The 19,302-nt window shown below is 40.4% G+C and overlaps 1 protein-coding gene and 1 long non-coding RNA gene across 2 annotated transcripts in view; both read left to right on the forward strand.

Annotated features, from left to right (window-relative positions):
* TMEM247 (transmembrane protein 247) overlaps positions 1-9,960 on the forward strand; it is a 45,895-nt gene extending 35,935 nt beyond the window's left edge. The window contains exons 2-4 of the mRNA XM_072332213.1: positions 7,148-7,381; positions 7,914-8,213; positions 9,550-9,960. Of these exons, the coding sequence (XP_072188314.1) occupies positions 7,148-7,381; positions 7,914-8,213; positions 9,550-9,735 (720 nt within the window). The 3' untranslated portion in view covers positions 9,736-9,960. The remainder of the gene's footprint in view (positions 1-7,147; positions 7,382-7,913; positions 8,214-9,549) is intronic.
* Positions 9,961-12,525: 2,565 nt separating this feature from the next.
* LOC140249392 (uncharacterized) overlaps positions 12,526-19,302 on the forward strand; it is a 39,737-nt gene continuing 32,960 nt past the window's right edge. Inside the window, exon 1 of the long non-coding RNA XR_011903004.1 lies at positions 12,526-13,071. This is a non-coding gene — a long non-coding RNA (uncharacterized lncRNA). The remainder of the gene's footprint in view (positions 13,072-19,302) is intronic.

Genomic DNA, 19,302 nt, shown 5'->3' on the forward strand with positions numbered 1-19,302 from the left:
GAAAAAAAAAATATATATATATATTTTATATATATATATAATATATATATATATATATATATAAACATTCCTGCCTTGAGTTCAGCAGTGGTGGAATTCTCAGCAGGAAAAATTTCATTTCTGAAGGCTGCTGTACTCACAGGGACTATGTTGGCTTATAGGGATGGTTGTAGGTATTTGGGGCAAGCCAGAAAGTAAAAGTTCTTGTCAGAGTAACAGAAAATCAGGGGTGTGAAGGTGAGATGACTCACCTGCAGCTATATCACTCAGAACTGTGAAAAGTAAAATATTGCAGTGTCAATGTGTTGACAGCTGGACTATGATATAAAGGAGATGATACTTCTATCCTATTCCAGTTGGGACCTACAGTCTCATTCTTATCTGTTTTTTTATGTTTTTTATGCCAACAGGCATAAAGTCTGTGGCTGGAGCTGGGTGATCACTTGCATGATCAAACTTTCTTTCCTTCATAGGTAAGCAAAGAAGTCCTCTATCTGATTATAATCTTTCAGTTTTAATATCTTTTTCTTCTGAACATTTAACTTTCTTTCTTCAGGCTGGAACTGATCGCACTTCAATAACCTATTTTGTCTACTTGAACTGCCCAAGTGAGAGTATTTTGACATTGTCTGTGAATATGTTCGTGCTGTTGGTACATTGCCCAGTCAAATTTCACATGGGCTGAGAGGATTTCTGAAGCCTGTGTTGTGATAGAAAGAGATATTTGCAAAATGCAGAAGCATTTAGCAATGAAGCTAGGTATGCTGCTTCCTTATCTTACTTCCTGATGTGTCCTGCCCAACTTTCTGTTTCCTGCTCTTACTGATTTGTGGCTGACTATCCATGTGCTCCATAGATGTCCTCCTCCAATGCCTTTTACGCTTTATTATCTCTTAAAATGTGTTTCTGTATCCCACCACATTCTTGCCAGCTATATATCATCTTCTGTAATCTTTGGGAGACAAAAAGTTATTCCAGGTCCCTCAGACTGTTTGGCAGAGAAAGCTCCCTAATCAGCTTTGGCAGATGTGCATTTTAGCATGTACTTTTCCATAAGTTATCCTCATTGCTTACAGACAGCTAAATCCAATGACCCAGCTGTATCGTGAGCTAGTCACATTGTGAGGTTTCATTTCCATTCAGGTTCCTTCAGGTACTGTGTAAAACATCTGAGACTCTTCTACATGATCTCTTCCCTTCAGTTTTCTTTTTTATCTCTAAAACTGCCAGCAAAGAGCCTGCTGATCATATACTTACAACTATTGAGTTTCCTTGTTCGGTATGTATTGAAAACTCAGACTTCATCTTTACTTCCTGAAGTCTTAAACATAAAGCTAACATGTCACATGTCTATGATTTGATCCGACATTTGTCACCAAACTGGCGCTAAAGTTAAGAGCTGTTATTTGTGGGAAGGATTTTTCTCATTCCTAGTTGGCTGATTTGAGGGAAATACCAGGATTTACATAAAAAGAAGCACTATCTGAGATGGCTGTGGTACTATTGATGGACTTTTTTTTTCCTTATATTTATCAAATACTCCTCAGATCTTCTGATCTTCACAGTAACATAAATATACTTTCTTCTTCCCCTTTCACCACCATAGGTGGTGAAAATACATGAGATTTCCAAATCTTATTTGTGAGACACTAAGTTGCTGGGTGTGTTTGACTCCTTCCAGGACAAAAAAAGCACATATACACAGTAATAGACATCCTTCTTTTATAGCCTTCTACAGTGTTTCTTCACTCCTACAAGACTGGCTTCTCAGCTCTTTATGTGAACCTGCTGCACCCACAAACTTCATGCCTCTCCTCTGTTCAGTCACACGTCAGCAACCCACATGCTCCCACATCCTGAACCAGAAATGCAGCTCCCAACAGAGTTCCTGCAGCAAGCACTGCAATAAAAGCAGCCAGCCAGCATGGAGCTGCTGACAGACACACACAAGTGAGCTGTTTTTAACTAGTGGGTTGAAGGTAACTCCCTTCATAGAGAAATGGTGCCTGAAGCTCAGCTAGATGCTTCCCCACACAAGGAATTGAAACTGCTATTCTCACCTGCAAGATGCTGTGAGCCTGTGTTCACAAGAGATACTTGGCTTATCTGGCACCAGCTCCAGAACCATTCTTACTGTGAAGAAGCTTTGCTAGTATCTGATCAGAATTTTGCTGGCTACAGCCTGTACCTATAGCCTGTTTTCCTGCATGCCTCTAAGAAGAACCTGGCTTGTCCTTTTCACAACTGTATATTAGGTAGACAAGACTGAAGGTCTCTCCCCGCCCCAGCCCTGTATTATCCCCCTCCTCCCAAACCCCCATTCTCCTGCTGTACTTACTTCTGCTTATCAGTGTCTTTTGTGTTCTGTGGAGTTCAAACTGAGTGCAGTGCTCCAGATGTGATCTCACAAGTGCTGAGTAGAGGTAATAAGCACTTCCTTCGACTTGCTGGCAATGCTTTTGTTAATGCAGTCCAGTGTGCCATTGACTCTCATCCCTGTAGACACATTGCTGACTCACGTTCACCTTGTCTACAAACACCAAATATCCTGTTCACCTAGTGAGTTGGAGGCCACGTGGCCCAGTGCTGCAGCAGAGCTCTCTGCTATCTTACCAGTTTTTGTGGGTTTCCATTTCCTTTTCATGCTCTAGATGAGATGATTCATCTTTAGTGTCTATAGGAGAGGGGGAGGGAACCTTGACTAATTCTCTTGTTAAATTATGTGTAGGAGAAATCTTAGGAACTTTCCTCTAGTGAATGAAGTCATATCGCTGTATATTGATAATGTATTATGGCAATGTAGGCAATATAAAAAATAACTTGGCATATTGTTTACACACCTACAGCCCCATTACCCTTTTGAATGTAGAGTGCTTTTGAAGAGAACTCAGTAATGGAGAAAAGTCTCCGCTAGTTTGTTCCTGTCCTGTTACACATCTACTCCAAAGCAGTATAATTGCTGTTTGACTGGAGACAAAAAAACAACCATGAGACAATTCAGTGTTCTCTATGCTCCGTCTCACAGTTTGATGTATTTGTGAAACTGGATCAGTGACAGGCACTTCCCTGGAGTTTTTTGTCCATGCAGCTCCATCTCTTCATGCTGATACATCTCAGACTGTTCAAGCCCATTCACCATTCCTGGACTTCCTCCAGAATAGTTTGCCAAGCCTTATGTCAGAGTGATGCAGTTTCTTTGCTGTTATTATGTTGCCTTGGTAGTTTGGGATCAAGAAGGACAACTTCAGCAAGCCACTTCGGGATGATACCGCACTTCACTTCTTTATTCCATAAGTCTCCTTTTCCTCGTACTGGTCTCATTAAAATTTCAGGGTAAAGGAAGCTTGACTGCATATGATGATCAGCATCATTCTTGAGTTCTACTGTCTGGGCTGTAATAGGACCTTTCCACTGCTGTGTGATGTTGCTGCTTAAAGAGATGGATGACTGCTTGAAGGAGCAGCAGGCTGGGGTCAAGTTCTTTCTAGTTAGAGACCTCCCCCCAGAGAATAGAGGAGCGGCTGCTAGGAGCTTTGGAGAAGTTTTGAAACAGAAATTCTGGGAGTTGCTTCTTGAAGAAAGTGTGTGCATAGGCAGTTTCCTTAGAGATTTTAGCTGACAGAGAATCTGTAGGTATTTGCCTTCAGGGAAAAGGAGGCTCATATTCTGGATGATAATGGTAAATTGTGCTGGTGGAAAACCTCAGCAGGTGTTATGTTAAGGACTGATTATGCAGACCCTGAGCCATCTGCAGAGAGTGGATGGATATTCCCATGTTTATTGATAAGTGTTTCAGTAAGTGTAAGTTCCCAAAAGGCAAATGTTCTCTAGGATGTGTCTAACTTGCTGGGAGAACATGAAGGGAGCTCAGGGACGTGGTGTTACCATCATTATGCTCTGCCAAGAGGATGCGTGCCTTGAGATAGAGCTGCGTTGCCTTTTCACCCATGCAGTGTGCACAAATGCAAATTGAAGACAGAGGCTGCCTTTGATATCAAGAGTGTATATATTCAGTTAATATTTCTTTACTCCTTCGCTTCTCTCTGAGTCACCTATTGTTCTTTGTTCCTCCCTCAGTCCACAAGGGAGTTCAGTCTTCGTAATACTAATCTGTTTTGTTTTTCATGAGTAATTGCCATGTAAAGCAACTTGCTGGCTCCCTTTCTTTATTCCATTCATGTATTTCATTTTCTTCCTCTTGTGTATCTTTGTCCTACAAGGATTCACACCTTCTTTTTTGCCTTGCTTTTCTAATACAAGCATAATCTCCCAGACTGCTTTTTATATGTGTCCTCTAAATTATCAACTTTCACCCACCAGACTAAGAATCATTCTTTGGCTTCTAATGCTCTCGCTATAACTCTATTTCCTTTTTGAGAAAAAGAAGTCATGTAAAGTAAATAAATAACATGCACCATTTACAGAAGAAGAGCTGTGCCAGGAACCACTTAGTCTTTTATCTGAATCTGACCTAGGTATGTATTTTAATTATGGGAAGAAGGGACTTTTCTACATGTTTACATCAAGACAGACATATCATTGGTGAACAACCTCAGTGAGGTTCTTCTGAAAAAGGAAAGCACTGTTCTATGATTTATTTTTTTTTTTAATATTAGATCTTATTAAAATAAACCATGAAAAACTATTGTCTGCAAGACTTGATAACTTTATCTATCTATTTATTTATTTTCTCTTTGAAGTAGTAACTGTTTTGAGGGAGGATTGCTGATAACTGAGAATCATATTCCAAATGTTAATATCAAGAGCGTTCAGACCATAATGAATGGGAGAGAGCATCTAACCTTAGTAGAGTGAAACCTCCGGTTGTGTTTGCATTCAGCTCCATTGTTTGTTAACTATTATGTAGGATCTTGCAATGTCTGAGTACCGAAAAATAATAACACGCGAAGGGGGTAAAATTCTCTAACAATTCAGTATGACTCAAAGCCAAGAAAGAGACTGGATTCCTTTTTTGCTACTCTAAATGGTAAAAATCAGAGTCTTATAATTTTTTCCAAATGTTTACTATCATGGTTCTTTTATGGTCCACTTGTTATTTCCATCTGACCCCGCTTTTTATATGTCTTGGAACCACACAGAGCTCTGGTAATACCCAGATACTTTACTGCAAACACTGGGTTAATAACAGTTGAGAGCTATCTTAAAACCTACAGTTCCTATTTTCCAGTTTTAGTAACGTAGTAAACAAAAATATTTCCTTGCTATTAGGAATTTGGATAGTATTTCTCAGTATTTACTAACTTTTTCTGTGCCTCTGGGATGCACATTGTCAGAATGATAAAGCGTGATATTTGTAAAAAGCTACAATTTCATTCACTCAATTTGAATGTTCCAAATCCATTTTCTTTAAAATAATGGTGCCTTAAGCTGTTGTAATGAAAATTGAACAGTACTGTTATCCATTTATTCCTCCACCAACACAGCTGTCAGCATAGCAGGGAATTGTGACCTGTCACTCAGTTTACATTTATATCCTTAATTTTCCTATTCTGTAGGAGAAATGCATCTTACGCTACCAAGTTTCAGATCTTGCTACTGATTGAGTCCAAACTTGATTGGGATATAGAAACCTGTATTATTCAAAAGGGAACTACTTTGTCATCCAAAGAGCTTTACATTTTCCCTAGACCCAAGAGAGAGCTGTATTTTGTTCCCTGTTTCAGCACCCCTCCCCATCAGCAAGGCCCAGAATTCATCTCTTCCCCCTCCATACTCATGAGTAAAGTGAGACTCCATATCCTCATGCTGTAAGCTCATGTTCAGAGCAAACAGATGCTCTAAGTGCATAAGCTGTCAGGCTGGTGCTGATGAGCTGATTAAAATAATGTGTGTATTCGTTTCCTAACTAAGAGACACCTGTGTTTCATTGTTTTTTTCCTTGCTCAGTTTATTGTTGAATTTTAAAAGTCTGAAGTTTGAAAAGAGTGAATAATTCAATTATTTGGCAAACTGTACTTGTTTGTTTTTATTTATTTTTAAATTTTTATTATGATTATTATTTTATTTCCATGTATGAGTAGTGATTTTGTTTCCTTTTCTACCACCGTACTGTGATTCTAGGTGCCTATTTCAGCTTCAGTGGTACTCTCCAAGGAATTTTTGCTGATATTTCAAGGAAACTGATTTTTGTTTTTCTAGCATGCTATTTGCTCCTTTCAAAGTGTGTAGATAACTGGTGCTACCCAGAAAAATACTTGAAGGCACCCACAGGGACAAGGATGGCTATTCTAGAGGTGTTCCTTACTTCCTTAAAGAGTAATGTGTCCTTTCTGGATGGCCTATAGCAGACTCTCTCATTGACACCTACTTTCTTTCCTTGTCCCCTAATCCTTATCCACAGACTCTCAAACATGTCACTGCCAACTGCAAGGTCCATGCAAGTCAGCCAAGAGCAGGATCTCCTGTGATCATAGTCTTCTTTGAGCTGAACTGGGACAGCTAGTTTCAAGTTTTCTATATGGGAATCTTGTGAAGAGAAGGTAATTGTTTTGTGTTAACCTGTTGCTTGTCTTTGGATATCAATTTCCCATGATACTCAGATCATTTCCTTTCTTCCTCTTTTGCTCCTCTTCCTCAAATTCAGTAACAAATTAATTGCCCTACGTGCCTCAGTCTTTTATCAGATATGAAATTTATGCTTTGTATCCCCTTTATAAAGTGTAGCAAATACTGTGAGACTGGAAACAAGAAGCTGAATTCTTAGTTGGCATGCTGAATTTCCTGCCTAGCTCCAGTTAAGTAAAAGAATGGTATTGGCAGTTCTAACTAATGACTTGCTGTAATCCTACAGGTTGTGATTCTGCCTATGCAGAAAACAGTAAGAATCCCTCTAGATCAGGGTAGACTTTTCCATGTGTTGAATAGTACTGTGAAGAGAATTACTGACAAATCTTAAAAAGACTAGAGAGGAGATTTCCAGAAGATGTACCTGCATCACTACAAATAGTGATTTTTGTTGTCATCCACATCTAGGCAAAAAAAAAAAAAATCAAGTTAGGCTTCTTGACACTTTTATATATGATCCCTAACTATACGCCCTAAGTGTATGTTCCCAAATTGAACTCAGAATCACACCCTTTGTTACATACTAGTCACCTGCTTCATACATATTCCCATTCCATTCCAGAACATCCCTGGAGACCCTTTGATGTTGGTAGAAGTCTCTCACGTTCAGAAAGGATCTCTGTTTGCTAAAGACCAGGAAATGCAAGGTGATTTGAAAGAATCCAAAATTCTAAAGGAATTAAGACATTCATTCCAAAGAGCTATGGACGAACTAGTGAAAGATATTGAGCTTACATTACAGGAAACCCAGAATAATGACAACAAGAGGCAAAAGAAGCAGCAACAAGTAAAGACGGTATGTGGAAAATACAGTTCTTCCAGATGTAAAACTACAGTGAATCATGGAAGACATAGATCAGCCAGGAATTTTTCTACAAAGGTGTGTGAGGATCATGAGAAATCTGAGTTTCTTCTGAGAGAAAAAGAACTCCAGTAGCTCAGATTTTTTTGCATTATATCAAGTTCACAAGTTGTGAGATCCTTCTACTTGGTTAAAAGGGTCGTAGTGTTTGATTTAGACCACAAAGGGCCTAATTAAATATTTTTTGAAAGTTCTGTAAAAGTTCAAATGAGAATATTTTGATAGGGAGGATATTTCATGTTTTGTAGGGCAACATTCAATGCAAGATTTCTTTTCCAAATCTGATGATTAAATTTAGAAATGATGGAAATTAGAGAAATGAGGGATATTAGAGAATTGGTGAGTCATTACAGGAAAGTATGAATAATCCCTTGAACAAATACTCAGGCAGACTTAGATGAACCTGTTCCATTTGCATTTCTATCAGTTTGAAGATGAATTTAACTACTCTCTCTCCAATCTCTAACAGGGAGCCATGAGAGACATACCAACATCATATTTCGTCTCGGACTATACAACTGAGAACACGGATGCTAGGAGTCACATGGCACACTTGGATGTGACGGGAAGAACCAGTGCTTTGCAGTCTGAAGTATCCACCAATGTGGAAGAGCAGAAAGAGCTTTGCTGCATGCAGGTCACAGCTGCTGACATTGAACTTCAGAGGATGTGGTGTAATTTTATGCTGGCTGGACAGAAATATGAAGATGAGGATAGTGACAAACAAAGGCTTCATGAGGAGAGAATGGCACGGATTCGTCAACAGGTAGTTAAAAGAGCAGTACGTAGGAAAAAGAGAGAGGGTGGAACCCAGTAGAGATTTGAAACATTTCTGTGTTAAGCACTTTGTAAGGTTTTATTCTTCTGTGTGTTGTGTAGTACTATGACTTCTTTTAAAGTTAAACTTCAGGAGGTGATCCTTAGAGCTTGTACACGTAACTATGGAGATGGGTTCTTCTCCGTAGAACATTCACTACAATAAAATGTATTAAAGAACAGCTAACTCACAAGTTAACTTCATGAGGTATGGATCCACAAACACATTTTTTTCTTACTCTTTCTTACCCTTGAATGACAAAGGACTTGATCTGAATGCCACATTTGTCAGTGTAGAAGTTTCCTGCCTCTACAGTATGATCAATTTCCTGAGTTACGTTTGGATGATTCAGACAGGAAATGCATGAGTAAATGCATGGATGAAATAATCTATCAAAGCAATACAACTAATCAGTTTTGCAAGACTGCTTTTTACAGAAGTAGCTGACGTTATCGTATGCTCAGTATTTAATCTGTTGTTAACAGCAGCCCAGTCCAAAAGAGACAACTGGGCAGTTTAGCAAACAGGACAGCTACAAGACCTGCTTGCCAGAACTTTCCCTGATAAGCCTGCAATTGTCATTGGATCGAGTTAGAGAATAAAAAGAGTATCTGAGTTTAAATCAGATATGTTTTAGAGGTGCTTGTATATTTGACTTCACTTGCATGCTCTGGACAGAATGGAAGGATGTTTTATGCAATATTCATAGCACTTGTGTTGTACATAGCTCAGAGCATGTGCAAGGATGGCACTCTGGTCAACTCCATAGAATCCCTAAGATTTCTAATGTCAATTAAGAGAAATACACTTGGTTAAATTACATGCATCTGGACTAAACATCTCAGCTATTGGATTCTTTTTAGAAAAAGCCTGACATTTTGCCCATGAGCCTGTGTAAATGTTTGAAAATGACCATGCGGTAAAGAAGCACTGGTTACAGTTTGTTGCACAGGTATAGAGATGGATGCAAAAGGTCTTACCCTGGGTGTGCACTTACCTCACATGAACTACTCTGTGTACTTGCAGACTCTTCCTATAAGTGAGTTTGCTTAACATTTACTTCAGAGAGAGAAAACTTAGTCTGTGTTACAGATAAAGGTGGGAATGTGACATCTGTTTTTTAACAGAATAGCTGATTCAGTCACAATCTACGTGCTGCCTAACCTCACAATTATTTCTTATGAACTAAACATGCCAGTAGATCAGGTGTGCTCGGGGAAGCACGTGGACTGGGTGTGAGTGGATCACAGTCATATGACATAATGTATATCTTCTCTTTTCACAGTTTAGCCAAGGACTCCAAGATCGGCTCCTGCCTCCAAACCCAACTGTTTTGTTCTTATACTCCTTCATCCTTATGTATATTATTTACATAGTAAAAGACCTGGTCTTTTACTTTTTCCAAAACCATTATCAGTTTTCTTTTGCTATTGTGTTCTTTTTCATTCTCAAAAGGATTTTCCAGGATTAAAAATCTAGGAAAAATATGCCCTTAAAAGAGGTGGCATATTGTTCATTTTTCTGCCCCTGATCTTACTGCTTTTTTGTCAGCCACACCAATCAACAGTTACACAAAACCAGCATTTCCTGAAGAAAACTGGAACTGGATGACATCCTTTGACATCACATTGTCTCACCAGTGTGTTTGGAATCATTCAGGGGCATTTGTCTATACAAATAAAATAAATCTCTTTTGAATGTGTTTTAGTTTTTTCCTCCCCTCCTTGGCTTAACATAGTAGCTTGGGCTTATCTCTCTATCTATATACGTATTTTTGTACAGAAGCTTCAGAGCTATATTCACTAGCTGTGGAAAAATACTCAGGATCATTTAATATTGCTGTAAGTTCATTACCATATGCTGGGCACATACCTTGCTTTGGGTTGAGGCTTTCTCTGCTTCTGGGATAGAAATATTCCCCTCCGTGCCGTGGCACTCGCTTTAGTTACACACAGCTTCAATCAGCAATAAACCAGCCAGCACTGGCAGACACATACCTCATCTGTAATCGAGGTGTTGTGATTTCTGAAGTCTTCACAGTGATAAGATACCAAATATAGCCCCAATAAAAAGGCATTTTGTCTATTGAGATGAGATTTTTTAATGCTACTTTAATCGTATAGAATGAGGTATTTCTAACTAAGAAAAGGTGAAAAGTCATCTACCATATGGTATATCAGGTTCAAGTAACTACAGTATCATGACCCTTTCAATGATGTTAGAACAAAATTCATCCACCTATCCTCATATACATGCCTGAATGTTCGATTTAAATACTTTTTGTTGCAGTCTTCCTTCTCTTTGCATTGTGCTCTAAACAAGTAAATTACCTGAAAGCTATTTGATAATCAGGTAAGTTACCTGAAAGGAAATATGACCAAGCAAAGTGAGGTTGCTCTCTATAGGTATCACCAACATACACAGATTTAGACAACTAGAACAATTATAAATAAATGAAGGGAAGCTTTAATAAGCTACAGTTCCTCTACTTCCAGCAGAAGTGGTCCCTCCTTCTGCTATAGAATTTCTGTGGGAGTCAGCAATTAGACTTTATATTCCAAGTGAACTGAGAGTGAAAACAGTAAATAAGCTGCTTTCAAACCTGTATTTTTCTCACTGAAATCTCAAGAATGTCACCCAGATGGCTGAGAGAAACCCGTCCTTTGCTTTCTGCTGGATCTGGAAATGCTTCCTATAGATAACCTTTGATATGAATATGGTTTGCAATGAGGCAAGTTACTCAGAATTCCTGTTTTCATTGTTGGAGACGTTTGTGTTCTAACAGACAGGAAAGATGGTGTTAGTCTGCATCTAGAATTGTTAACTCAAAAGGCAACCAGAAGTTGTCACAAATGCGAATCCACTACAAGTTCCAGAGCACAGAGTCTGTGTAGAAGTAATATTTTTAATACTTGTTTGATGGTAGCTTCTGAAGATGCTAATGTTTTTTGGTGAGGGGCAGAAAGAAGAGTCTTTTGCATTTTATTTACTGCACTTATGAGGTAATACTGAACTGTCTTGAGAGACAGCTGCCCAGCCACGTGCTTATATTCCGAACACATGCACACACACCACCTAAAATCATAAAATTAAGGAAAAAATAGATAGGCTTCTTCCTGATATGTCATCCTTGCAGGCACCTATTCTGTACTTATTAACATATTCTCATATGGATGAGAGACAGACAGAGATTGCCACTGAAAAAAAATCACAGAATCACAGAGTTGTAGGGGTTGGAAGGGACCTCTAGAGATCATCGAGTCTAACCCCCCTGCCAAAGCAGGCTCCCTGCACCAGGTCGCACAGGTAGGTGTCCAAGCAGGACTTGAATATCTCCAGAGAAGGAGACTCCACCACCTCCCTGGGCAGCCTGTTCCAGTGCTCCGTCACCCTCACTGTAAAGAAGTTCTTGCGCACATTCGTGTGGAACTTCCTATGCTCCAGCTTATGTCCATTTCCCCTTGTCCTGTCTCCACGTACCACTGAAAAGAGACTGGCCTCATCACTATGGCCCCCACACCTCAGATATTTATAAACCTGGGTTAGATCCCCTGGCTATGCCCTTGCCCACGTCTTTACAACAGTAGGCACTCATCACAAACCGTATGGTTTTCTGTGAAACCACAGGAAACGTGGTGGTTTCAGCTATTTTAAACCTAGAAGCAGGCAGCATTTTACAGCTGGTATGGTTTCAAGAACTCTTCAGTAGGCAAAGAAAGCTTTCTTAACCTTCAGGGTCATAGAACAGATACTAGTCCAAGGTTTCAGAAGGCCCCCATGAAGAGCACCAAATGAATGATTAAAATGATTAAAAATAATGGTGTGATATTATACATATTTATATGTCTGGTATCTAACAGGTGTTCTATGGGTACCTGAGCTGGGCGTCACTAACGTGACAAAACAAAACACTTGCTAATTCTCCTACTGGTCAAGTCTACATTTCACAGCATTTAATTTTCTTATTCTCCTCTAATGAGGATGGCTGAACCAAATGAAAGGGCAAACCTTGAAGAGAAGGGAAGGCGTCACCCTACCAGGTAGGCAAACCTCATTCATATTTAACAATCTCATTTGAGGGCTTTCTAGCTAAGAGTTTTTTCCTAATGATCACAGCTGAAGTGTTTGAGATGGCTGCAAGGTCAGCTGTGCTGCAAAAGGGCTCTTTTCAGTTAATTTGTGCCTTCAGACCTCAGATTTATGTTTTAAACTTAAACGACCTCTTCCATGTACGTAAGCTTAGTAAACGTGATCCAAACCTTCCTCTACTTTTTCATTCGTTGCAACAAAAAGCAAAGAAGAGAGGAAGAGGAGACTCGGTGTGCAGCAGAGAAGATCGTGTCTGAAAACAATCCGCTACTTTGAATGCCAACGAGGCAAAGTTCAGCAGGTCAGATAACCCCCAGCAGAAAGAAGGGAAACAGCGGTAAGACTGCGTGCTTTCATTGCCTCCGCTGAGCAAAATTAAAACCACATTACACCGAACGTTACCGGCGACGTTGAACAGAGGAACTCTGCGAGCCCTGCACTTGCTCACGTTGCCTCAGCAGGCAGGGAGGAGGGGAGGTGACGGAGCAGTTCCCCAACGGGCATGCGAGCTCCGGCGGTCCCGGGACAGGCACGGCACCCCATCCCGGCACGGCAATGGGAAAGACGCCAGGAGCCTCGCCCAAGCCCGGCCCCATCGGGGCGCGGTAAGGCTGCTCTTAGGGGCAGGCTGCGAGCAAAGCTGGGCGAGGAGGAGTTACCCGCTGCCCCCAACGACGTGGGACAAAGAAACCTCGGAGATCCTCGTTAAAACGTACGGGTGAGTAGTCTGGTGCTCTTCGTAACGAAGGGAGAGGATGCTGCAGGTGGTTTTGCGTGCTCTTAATTTTACTTAATTCTAGCTACGGAATTCCGGAAGACGCGTTGCTCAGGTAAGAAACGGGTAATTTTGGAAGAGTGATTTGCAAATCAGTTATGAGGGGAGTGAGACGGGACAGCAGAAAAATGAATTATTTTCACAGAGCTGTGGTGGTGGATGGGCAACATCCGTGTGTGCTCAGGTGTGCTCCCTGCCCAGCCACTCAGCGTCAGCAAACTCAGGTGGAGGGGCTCCTGCGCACCTGATTTCGATGAGAAGGGGGATTGCCTGTGGCAGGGATAGGCGTCTTTCTGCTGGTGGTGAAATGGGTTGCTGTTGCTCTGGACTGGGCGCTCTTGCTCTGAGTCTTTTGGGACAGGTTTGAAGGCTGCTACTACGCTTGCTAGCAGTGATGAACAGCCAGCAACAGTAAGTTGCACGTGCTTCTTTTTGGTGATGGTTTTTGTGTTGTTTTATTTGTTTGGGGGTGGGGGGACTTTCAGGAGAGACTTCAGTTAAACACTTTTCTCAAGCGCTTTTCTTTAGCACAGATAAAGGTTGTGCCTGTTGCCTTCAGCACTGTAAACTGCTTTGTAGATTACGTGGAATGAGATGGGATCCCTGTTGTGTTATAGTTATGGTAATGACCCCTATATATACAAAACTAAGGAGTGAAAAGGAGTTGATTGAGCATACATACTACTTGTTCTCACCCTCAGCAGTGATAGGTAAGGACTGATTGTGTTAAGTGCTTGTAACTGGGATGTAGTTGATCACAGCCAGGCGTGGGCTTAGGTGGGCTCTTTAAAGGAGCTTACTCCCTATAATCTCAGACTACTTAAATATCTTTATTTGTATTTTCCAGGGCCGATTTGGCTTAAGTTAATGTAATGTTCTTGAATTTCCCTTTTGTCTGTGCTTTAGTTGTTCAAGGGGTAGTTTTGTCTCGTGTTACATGTTTAAAAGCCAGGCCCTTTAACTTGTCTGCAGGGATGCAGTGTCTTTATGTGTTGCATTCTTGGCTTTTCTCTAAAACAAACCAACCCATTGGCTGCAATGCTATGGTGGGGCTAACAAACTTCATGCTTTATAGATTCCTTCTCATTTGGCGCTCAGGAATTTGTAGTTGCTTAGCACTTTATGAATTGCCCTCCTTTAAAACCAACTGGAATGCACAGCTTGGGTAGGTGTTACTGAAGTGATTATTTGGTTTCTGTGATTTCTTGAGACTTGTAGTTCCTTGTTGGTGAAGAAAACTGAGGAATTGCATTGGTGCGTCCTTCTAGGGACCTTACCAGCAAGACAGACCTGGCTGTAGCTGTGAGGGTAACTTTCACTGAAAGCAGACAAAACCATTTTGCTAACCTCAGTGGTAGCTGGGTAAGTTGTTCTAGCTTGCTTGTTTGGATGTCACTACTATAGTGGCTGTTGGGATACTATAGCTGTCGAGTCTCATTAGACACAAAAAAATCCCAGATATTCATCCTGAGTAGTGACTTAAATCTGAGTTGAGTGTTCCCCCTTTTGTCTGTCTGTCAGCAGTGGAAGCTGGAAGGATTTGTTTCAATGGGCTTTCTTTTCTGAGTACTTAAGCAAGTAAAGTGAGAAGATAGGACCTTGTTTGCTTTCTTTTACAGTCTTAAAATCTCAATTAAGAATTTCTCATTCTGGCTAAGAAATCTTTCCCATTGTATTATTACTGTTGTGTTCCATAAGCTCCAGTGTTGCTTTTTTTCCCCCTCAGTCTTTTAACCTAACTTTACATTGCAGAAATATCTGAAAACCCTGATGCCCATATGTGTTAGTTTTATTGGAGAGAAGAAGAAAGTATGACCTCTTTAACCAGCTAAGTTCCCGCTGATTATTTTTCTGTCTCTCTCCAAAGCATTCACATGAAGTTGTCTTTGATGCTGATGAGCAGAGATGAGGTGCATCTCTGAGATTCTGAGGGGCATTCTGGTTGAAGGAACAGAGTTCTTTCAGCTGCAGTGATTGGAGTAAACAAACCTGTGTTCTGCCATCTGAAATGCGACAGCAGCTATGTCTTGTAGGGCAAAGTGTGGTTGTGTGCAGCTGGATGGAAAAGCACTATCAAGACAATTGTGTATAAATCAAGATGCTGTTACTTTAGTGGCGTAAAGTAGATCTGTGCTCACAGTTACTCTTTCAATCTTTGTTTCTTCAGCTGTTCTTTTGCTCCTAAAGGATTGATTGGGTCTCTGCCCCGAGAATTGTTGGTATTTTACTGCTGCCCGTGTTCCCCAGAGCTCTGAGTGCTATTTTGTGTGCTTAGCATTGGTCAAAGTAAAGATAAATACTAGGTGGGAGTTATTTCCAACCAGGTTGCCTTATGAATGTCCACACGAATAACCACATGAAACATGAGGTTTCCCCAGGACCCTATAACTACCGTCAATCAGTTGGAGCATAGGCTGCTGGTATCGGTACTGAAATGATGACTTAAAAGTATAACTTAAAATGCTGGATGCAGCAGAATTCAGTGCAAGCTTTCCTTCTTTCCAGAAGCCTCTGCTCACTGGTGAGAAGGGAAGTATCAGACTGTATTTAGGGTTGACTCTTTCTTGATAGTCTTAATAAAGGTCTGGAGAAAAGCAAGGAAGGCTCCAATTTGCTATAGTTTTCTATCTCCAGTTATTTAAGCAGTAAAGCTTCTGCATAAAAGTGAAAACAGGCAACAAGGCTTGCATAGAAAAGCTGTTTGACAGTGACTTTAAAAATAATCTGGTAGAATTTCTGTCCTTACAGGGAAATGCTGTATCAATTGCATTTTTCCCCCTGCACTGGTCTTGCAGAATCTGAGCAATTGCCTTTCACACCAGTCTTCCTGCTGGTAAATTCAGAAGCAAGGGAAAGTGCTGTTGACTGCTGTAGAATTAATCATTTATTTAAGATGAGCACGTGCCTAACTATACACTTTGTCCTGAACTGAGATCCCTATGCAGAATGCTGTCTTTTTCTGGAAAAGAGAAATATTTCCTTCACCTTTCAACCTTGCAAGAGGCTAGGTGATAAGTGTTGACCAGTGTTGTTTGTTTTTTTGTTTGATGGATGATGTTGCTTAAAAACCACCCTCCTTAGATACATAGGGTGAGATGAGACTGCAGACAGGCGTAACGATGAATCCCCCTGTGAATCATTACCAGTCTAAGGCTGCCCTCTCATGGAGGCTACCAGCTGCTGCACGGCGCTTAGAGGTGTTTCTCACTCCCAGTCTTCCTTGCAACCGTTTGTGCTTTGTAGCGGACCTTTGCTTGTACATCGTTTGTAAAGTGTTGGTTAACTTCTTAGAAGAAACACTAGAACGTTTTGAAATTAATTTAAATTAATATAATTTCAAACTTTCACTGTCATTTTATCCCAGTGGCAGACATTTGTCTACTAGGTGACTCTTTCTTCCTCTCATTCTCTCTTTTGGATATAAGGAAAGCTGATGGTGGGTTAGAGAAGAGACAAAATCTTTCAGGAAATGTACATTAATGTAGCAAAAGCAGAGTTGTGAGGAGGCAAGTGACCAGATTAGAATGATTTTCTTATTTATTTTTAAGGGAATATTGACATTCACCAACCTTAACGCCAACAGGAAACCTTGCCCTGTTTTATTACGTAGCATCCTATATCTTCTAGCTGATCACATACAATTTAAAATCATGTCTACTGTAATGTTTTGAGTAGTATCTTAATTATCTGACAGGAACAAGAAGACATTGGGACAAAAAGTTATCTCTGGCTAAATCGATGCTGTGATGTTTGTTAAGATTTGACTGCGCTAATGGGTTAGGTTGGTAGACCTGTTATCCAGCCTAATTCAGGACAGAAAGTGTTAATTCAACTGTCAAGGATTTTTGTTTTGTTACCGTTAACAATTAGTCCTCCTGGGTGATCTAAGGTGAGAACAAGAATATTAATTCTTATTGGCTTACCAATGTTGTGATGCCTTTCAAAGGTTCAACCAGAAAGGGTACTTCTGTCTCCAACAAAACTTGCTTTAGTCTTTAAAAGCTTGTCATCTTGCGTTCTTCCTGTGGAGTGAACAGCCCTCCTCCCAGATCTCTTAGTAAATACTACAAATGCTTGAGGAAGTGCTTTCCTGTGGTGGTAGGAGTGTACTATTTCAGGAGCCTGTAGGGGGTGGAAAATGATCATGGCCTCAATCCTTAATTCAGAGATACTGTTTGTAGCCACTCCAGTATCAAGAGTTTTAGGAGTGTCCTTTACTAAGACACTCCAAGTTAATCTGAAATAAATATCTTAAAATCAGTTGTTAGAATTCTGATACTAGAAAAGCATCTCGAGGGTCTGATATAAGAAAGTGCGTTTGCAGTGACTAAGGCCAAACTGACTGACTGGTTACTACCACAAAAGTGTGTAACACTTTCCTCCTCTGCCCTCCCCTAATGAGGCATGGACTTCGAGTGTAGCTCATCTTCTCAGAAGTAAAACTAGTATTTTATCTGAGATATTTTTCCCTCTATCAAGTTTGGTTGAAGATGGCTAAGAGATTCAAAAATAATTGCAATAGCAATAGAAGTGAATGGACTACAGTATAAAAGTACATCTTTTTGGGGGAAATATACTGTAAAAGAAGCTAGCAGCAGCTTTCAGGGGGTCCCTCATCGTTTTTCCTCTGCTGGATGTTAGCTGAGAATTGAATCGATTTGACTCTGATGTTCAGGCAAATACAGAACCAAGACTGGAAACTTACTAGAAAGTTGAAGCGCTCTCTTTTATGCTCAGCCTCTCAAGCTGTTCCCCAAAAGGTGGCGGTGTCTGCTAGCAGGAGTGTCTTGTTCTGGCGGATGGATGCTTTTTCTTAAGGTTCATTCAGTGTTGTGTTATGTCCTGGCTGGCTTTTTTTCTCCCCCGCCCCTCCTCCTCCATAACCTTTATCTTTCAAATGAGACCAGCAGCCTGTATATTTGACAAATATTTGTCTAGCGCTGTAAATGAACACAGACTTAAAAATGACCTTTGAGTCAAACCAGAGCAGATTCCCACACAAAAAGGAATTAGTTTTAGTTACTTTTTGTCTAGGCTGTATAAACAGAAATTATTAGAATGCATGCTATGAATGCTTTATCTCTACATCTGTGGCTGGATGTCTACAGCTTTTTATAATGTCGTCACAGCTACAACTGTTCCCTAAAGACTGTGCTGAACGTTTGGTCCTTCACTCTCTACTTATAAGCAAGCTTTCCAACTTTTCCAGTGTTCTCTTTTGGGGTCAGATTCAAAGAACTTGAAACTGCCCCAGTATCATAACCCTGACTCTGTGTAGGCGACACTCTTTTCTTATCAGGGTTCTTCTGTTGGAGCTGTATTTTATTTTTTCTGCCTGGACTTGATTGTTCCACAGAGTTATTTCTAAGCTACTGCTTTGTCTGACTGCAGCTCCGAGCCTGTTGATTCTCCCACAGGATCTGACCAGTGGTCATCATGGAATGAGGGGAGTACAGTTTATACCCTGAAACTTCCATCTCCCTTCCCCCCATCACATCCTTACACACATGATTTCCTCATCTAGTTCTGTAGTCTTCTCCCCGGAGAGCTCACAATGAATCTGAGGAAAGGAGTGGAAAATGCCTGCAGAAGCAGCTAAATCTGTCCTTTCATTTGGGGACAAGAAACCCAAGTTTACCTCTTGGGACACACTCAAAGGCATTCTGGCTGTTGCTTAAAAACAAATGAAAAACAAGCTTTCCAGAGAGGATTTTCGCATTTGGGAACCTGGTGATTGTGTGAGACCATGTGTGAGATGGGGGTAAATTAACATGGATATTCTAGAATTAAATTCACTGTGCCTGAACTGTTTCTACAGTCCAAGTACTCTAAAGTAGCATTGTCTTTACAGCATAATTCCCTTTTCAGGGTGGTTAGAATAAAAGAATTTTCATGTGAATAATAATTCAAACTAACATTGTATTTTTTAAAAACTCATTTAATAATGCAGAAGAGTTTATGTCACTGATTCTGCTTCAGGGCTGTATTTTTATTTTCTTTCAAGTATTCACTGGCTAACAAGTCTGACTCGCCTTCAGTCAAAAACTGGATGACTTATAGGGATAAATTGTTTTTCTGTTTATTTTAAAGAATGCTAGACCTGGCAGAACTGATGGCTACAAAATCCAGTACTCTCCTCACTACTGGTTTTCTTGAAGAGCTACTTGTTCCACT

Source organism: Excalfactoria chinensis, chromosome 3 (assembly GCF_039878825.1).
Source record: "Excalfactoria chinensis isolate bCotChi1 chromosome 3, bCotChi1.hap2, whole genome shotgun sequence".
Taxonomy (NCBI): Eukaryota; Metazoa; Chordata; class Aves; order Galliformes; family Phasianidae; genus Excalfactoria; species Excalfactoria chinensis.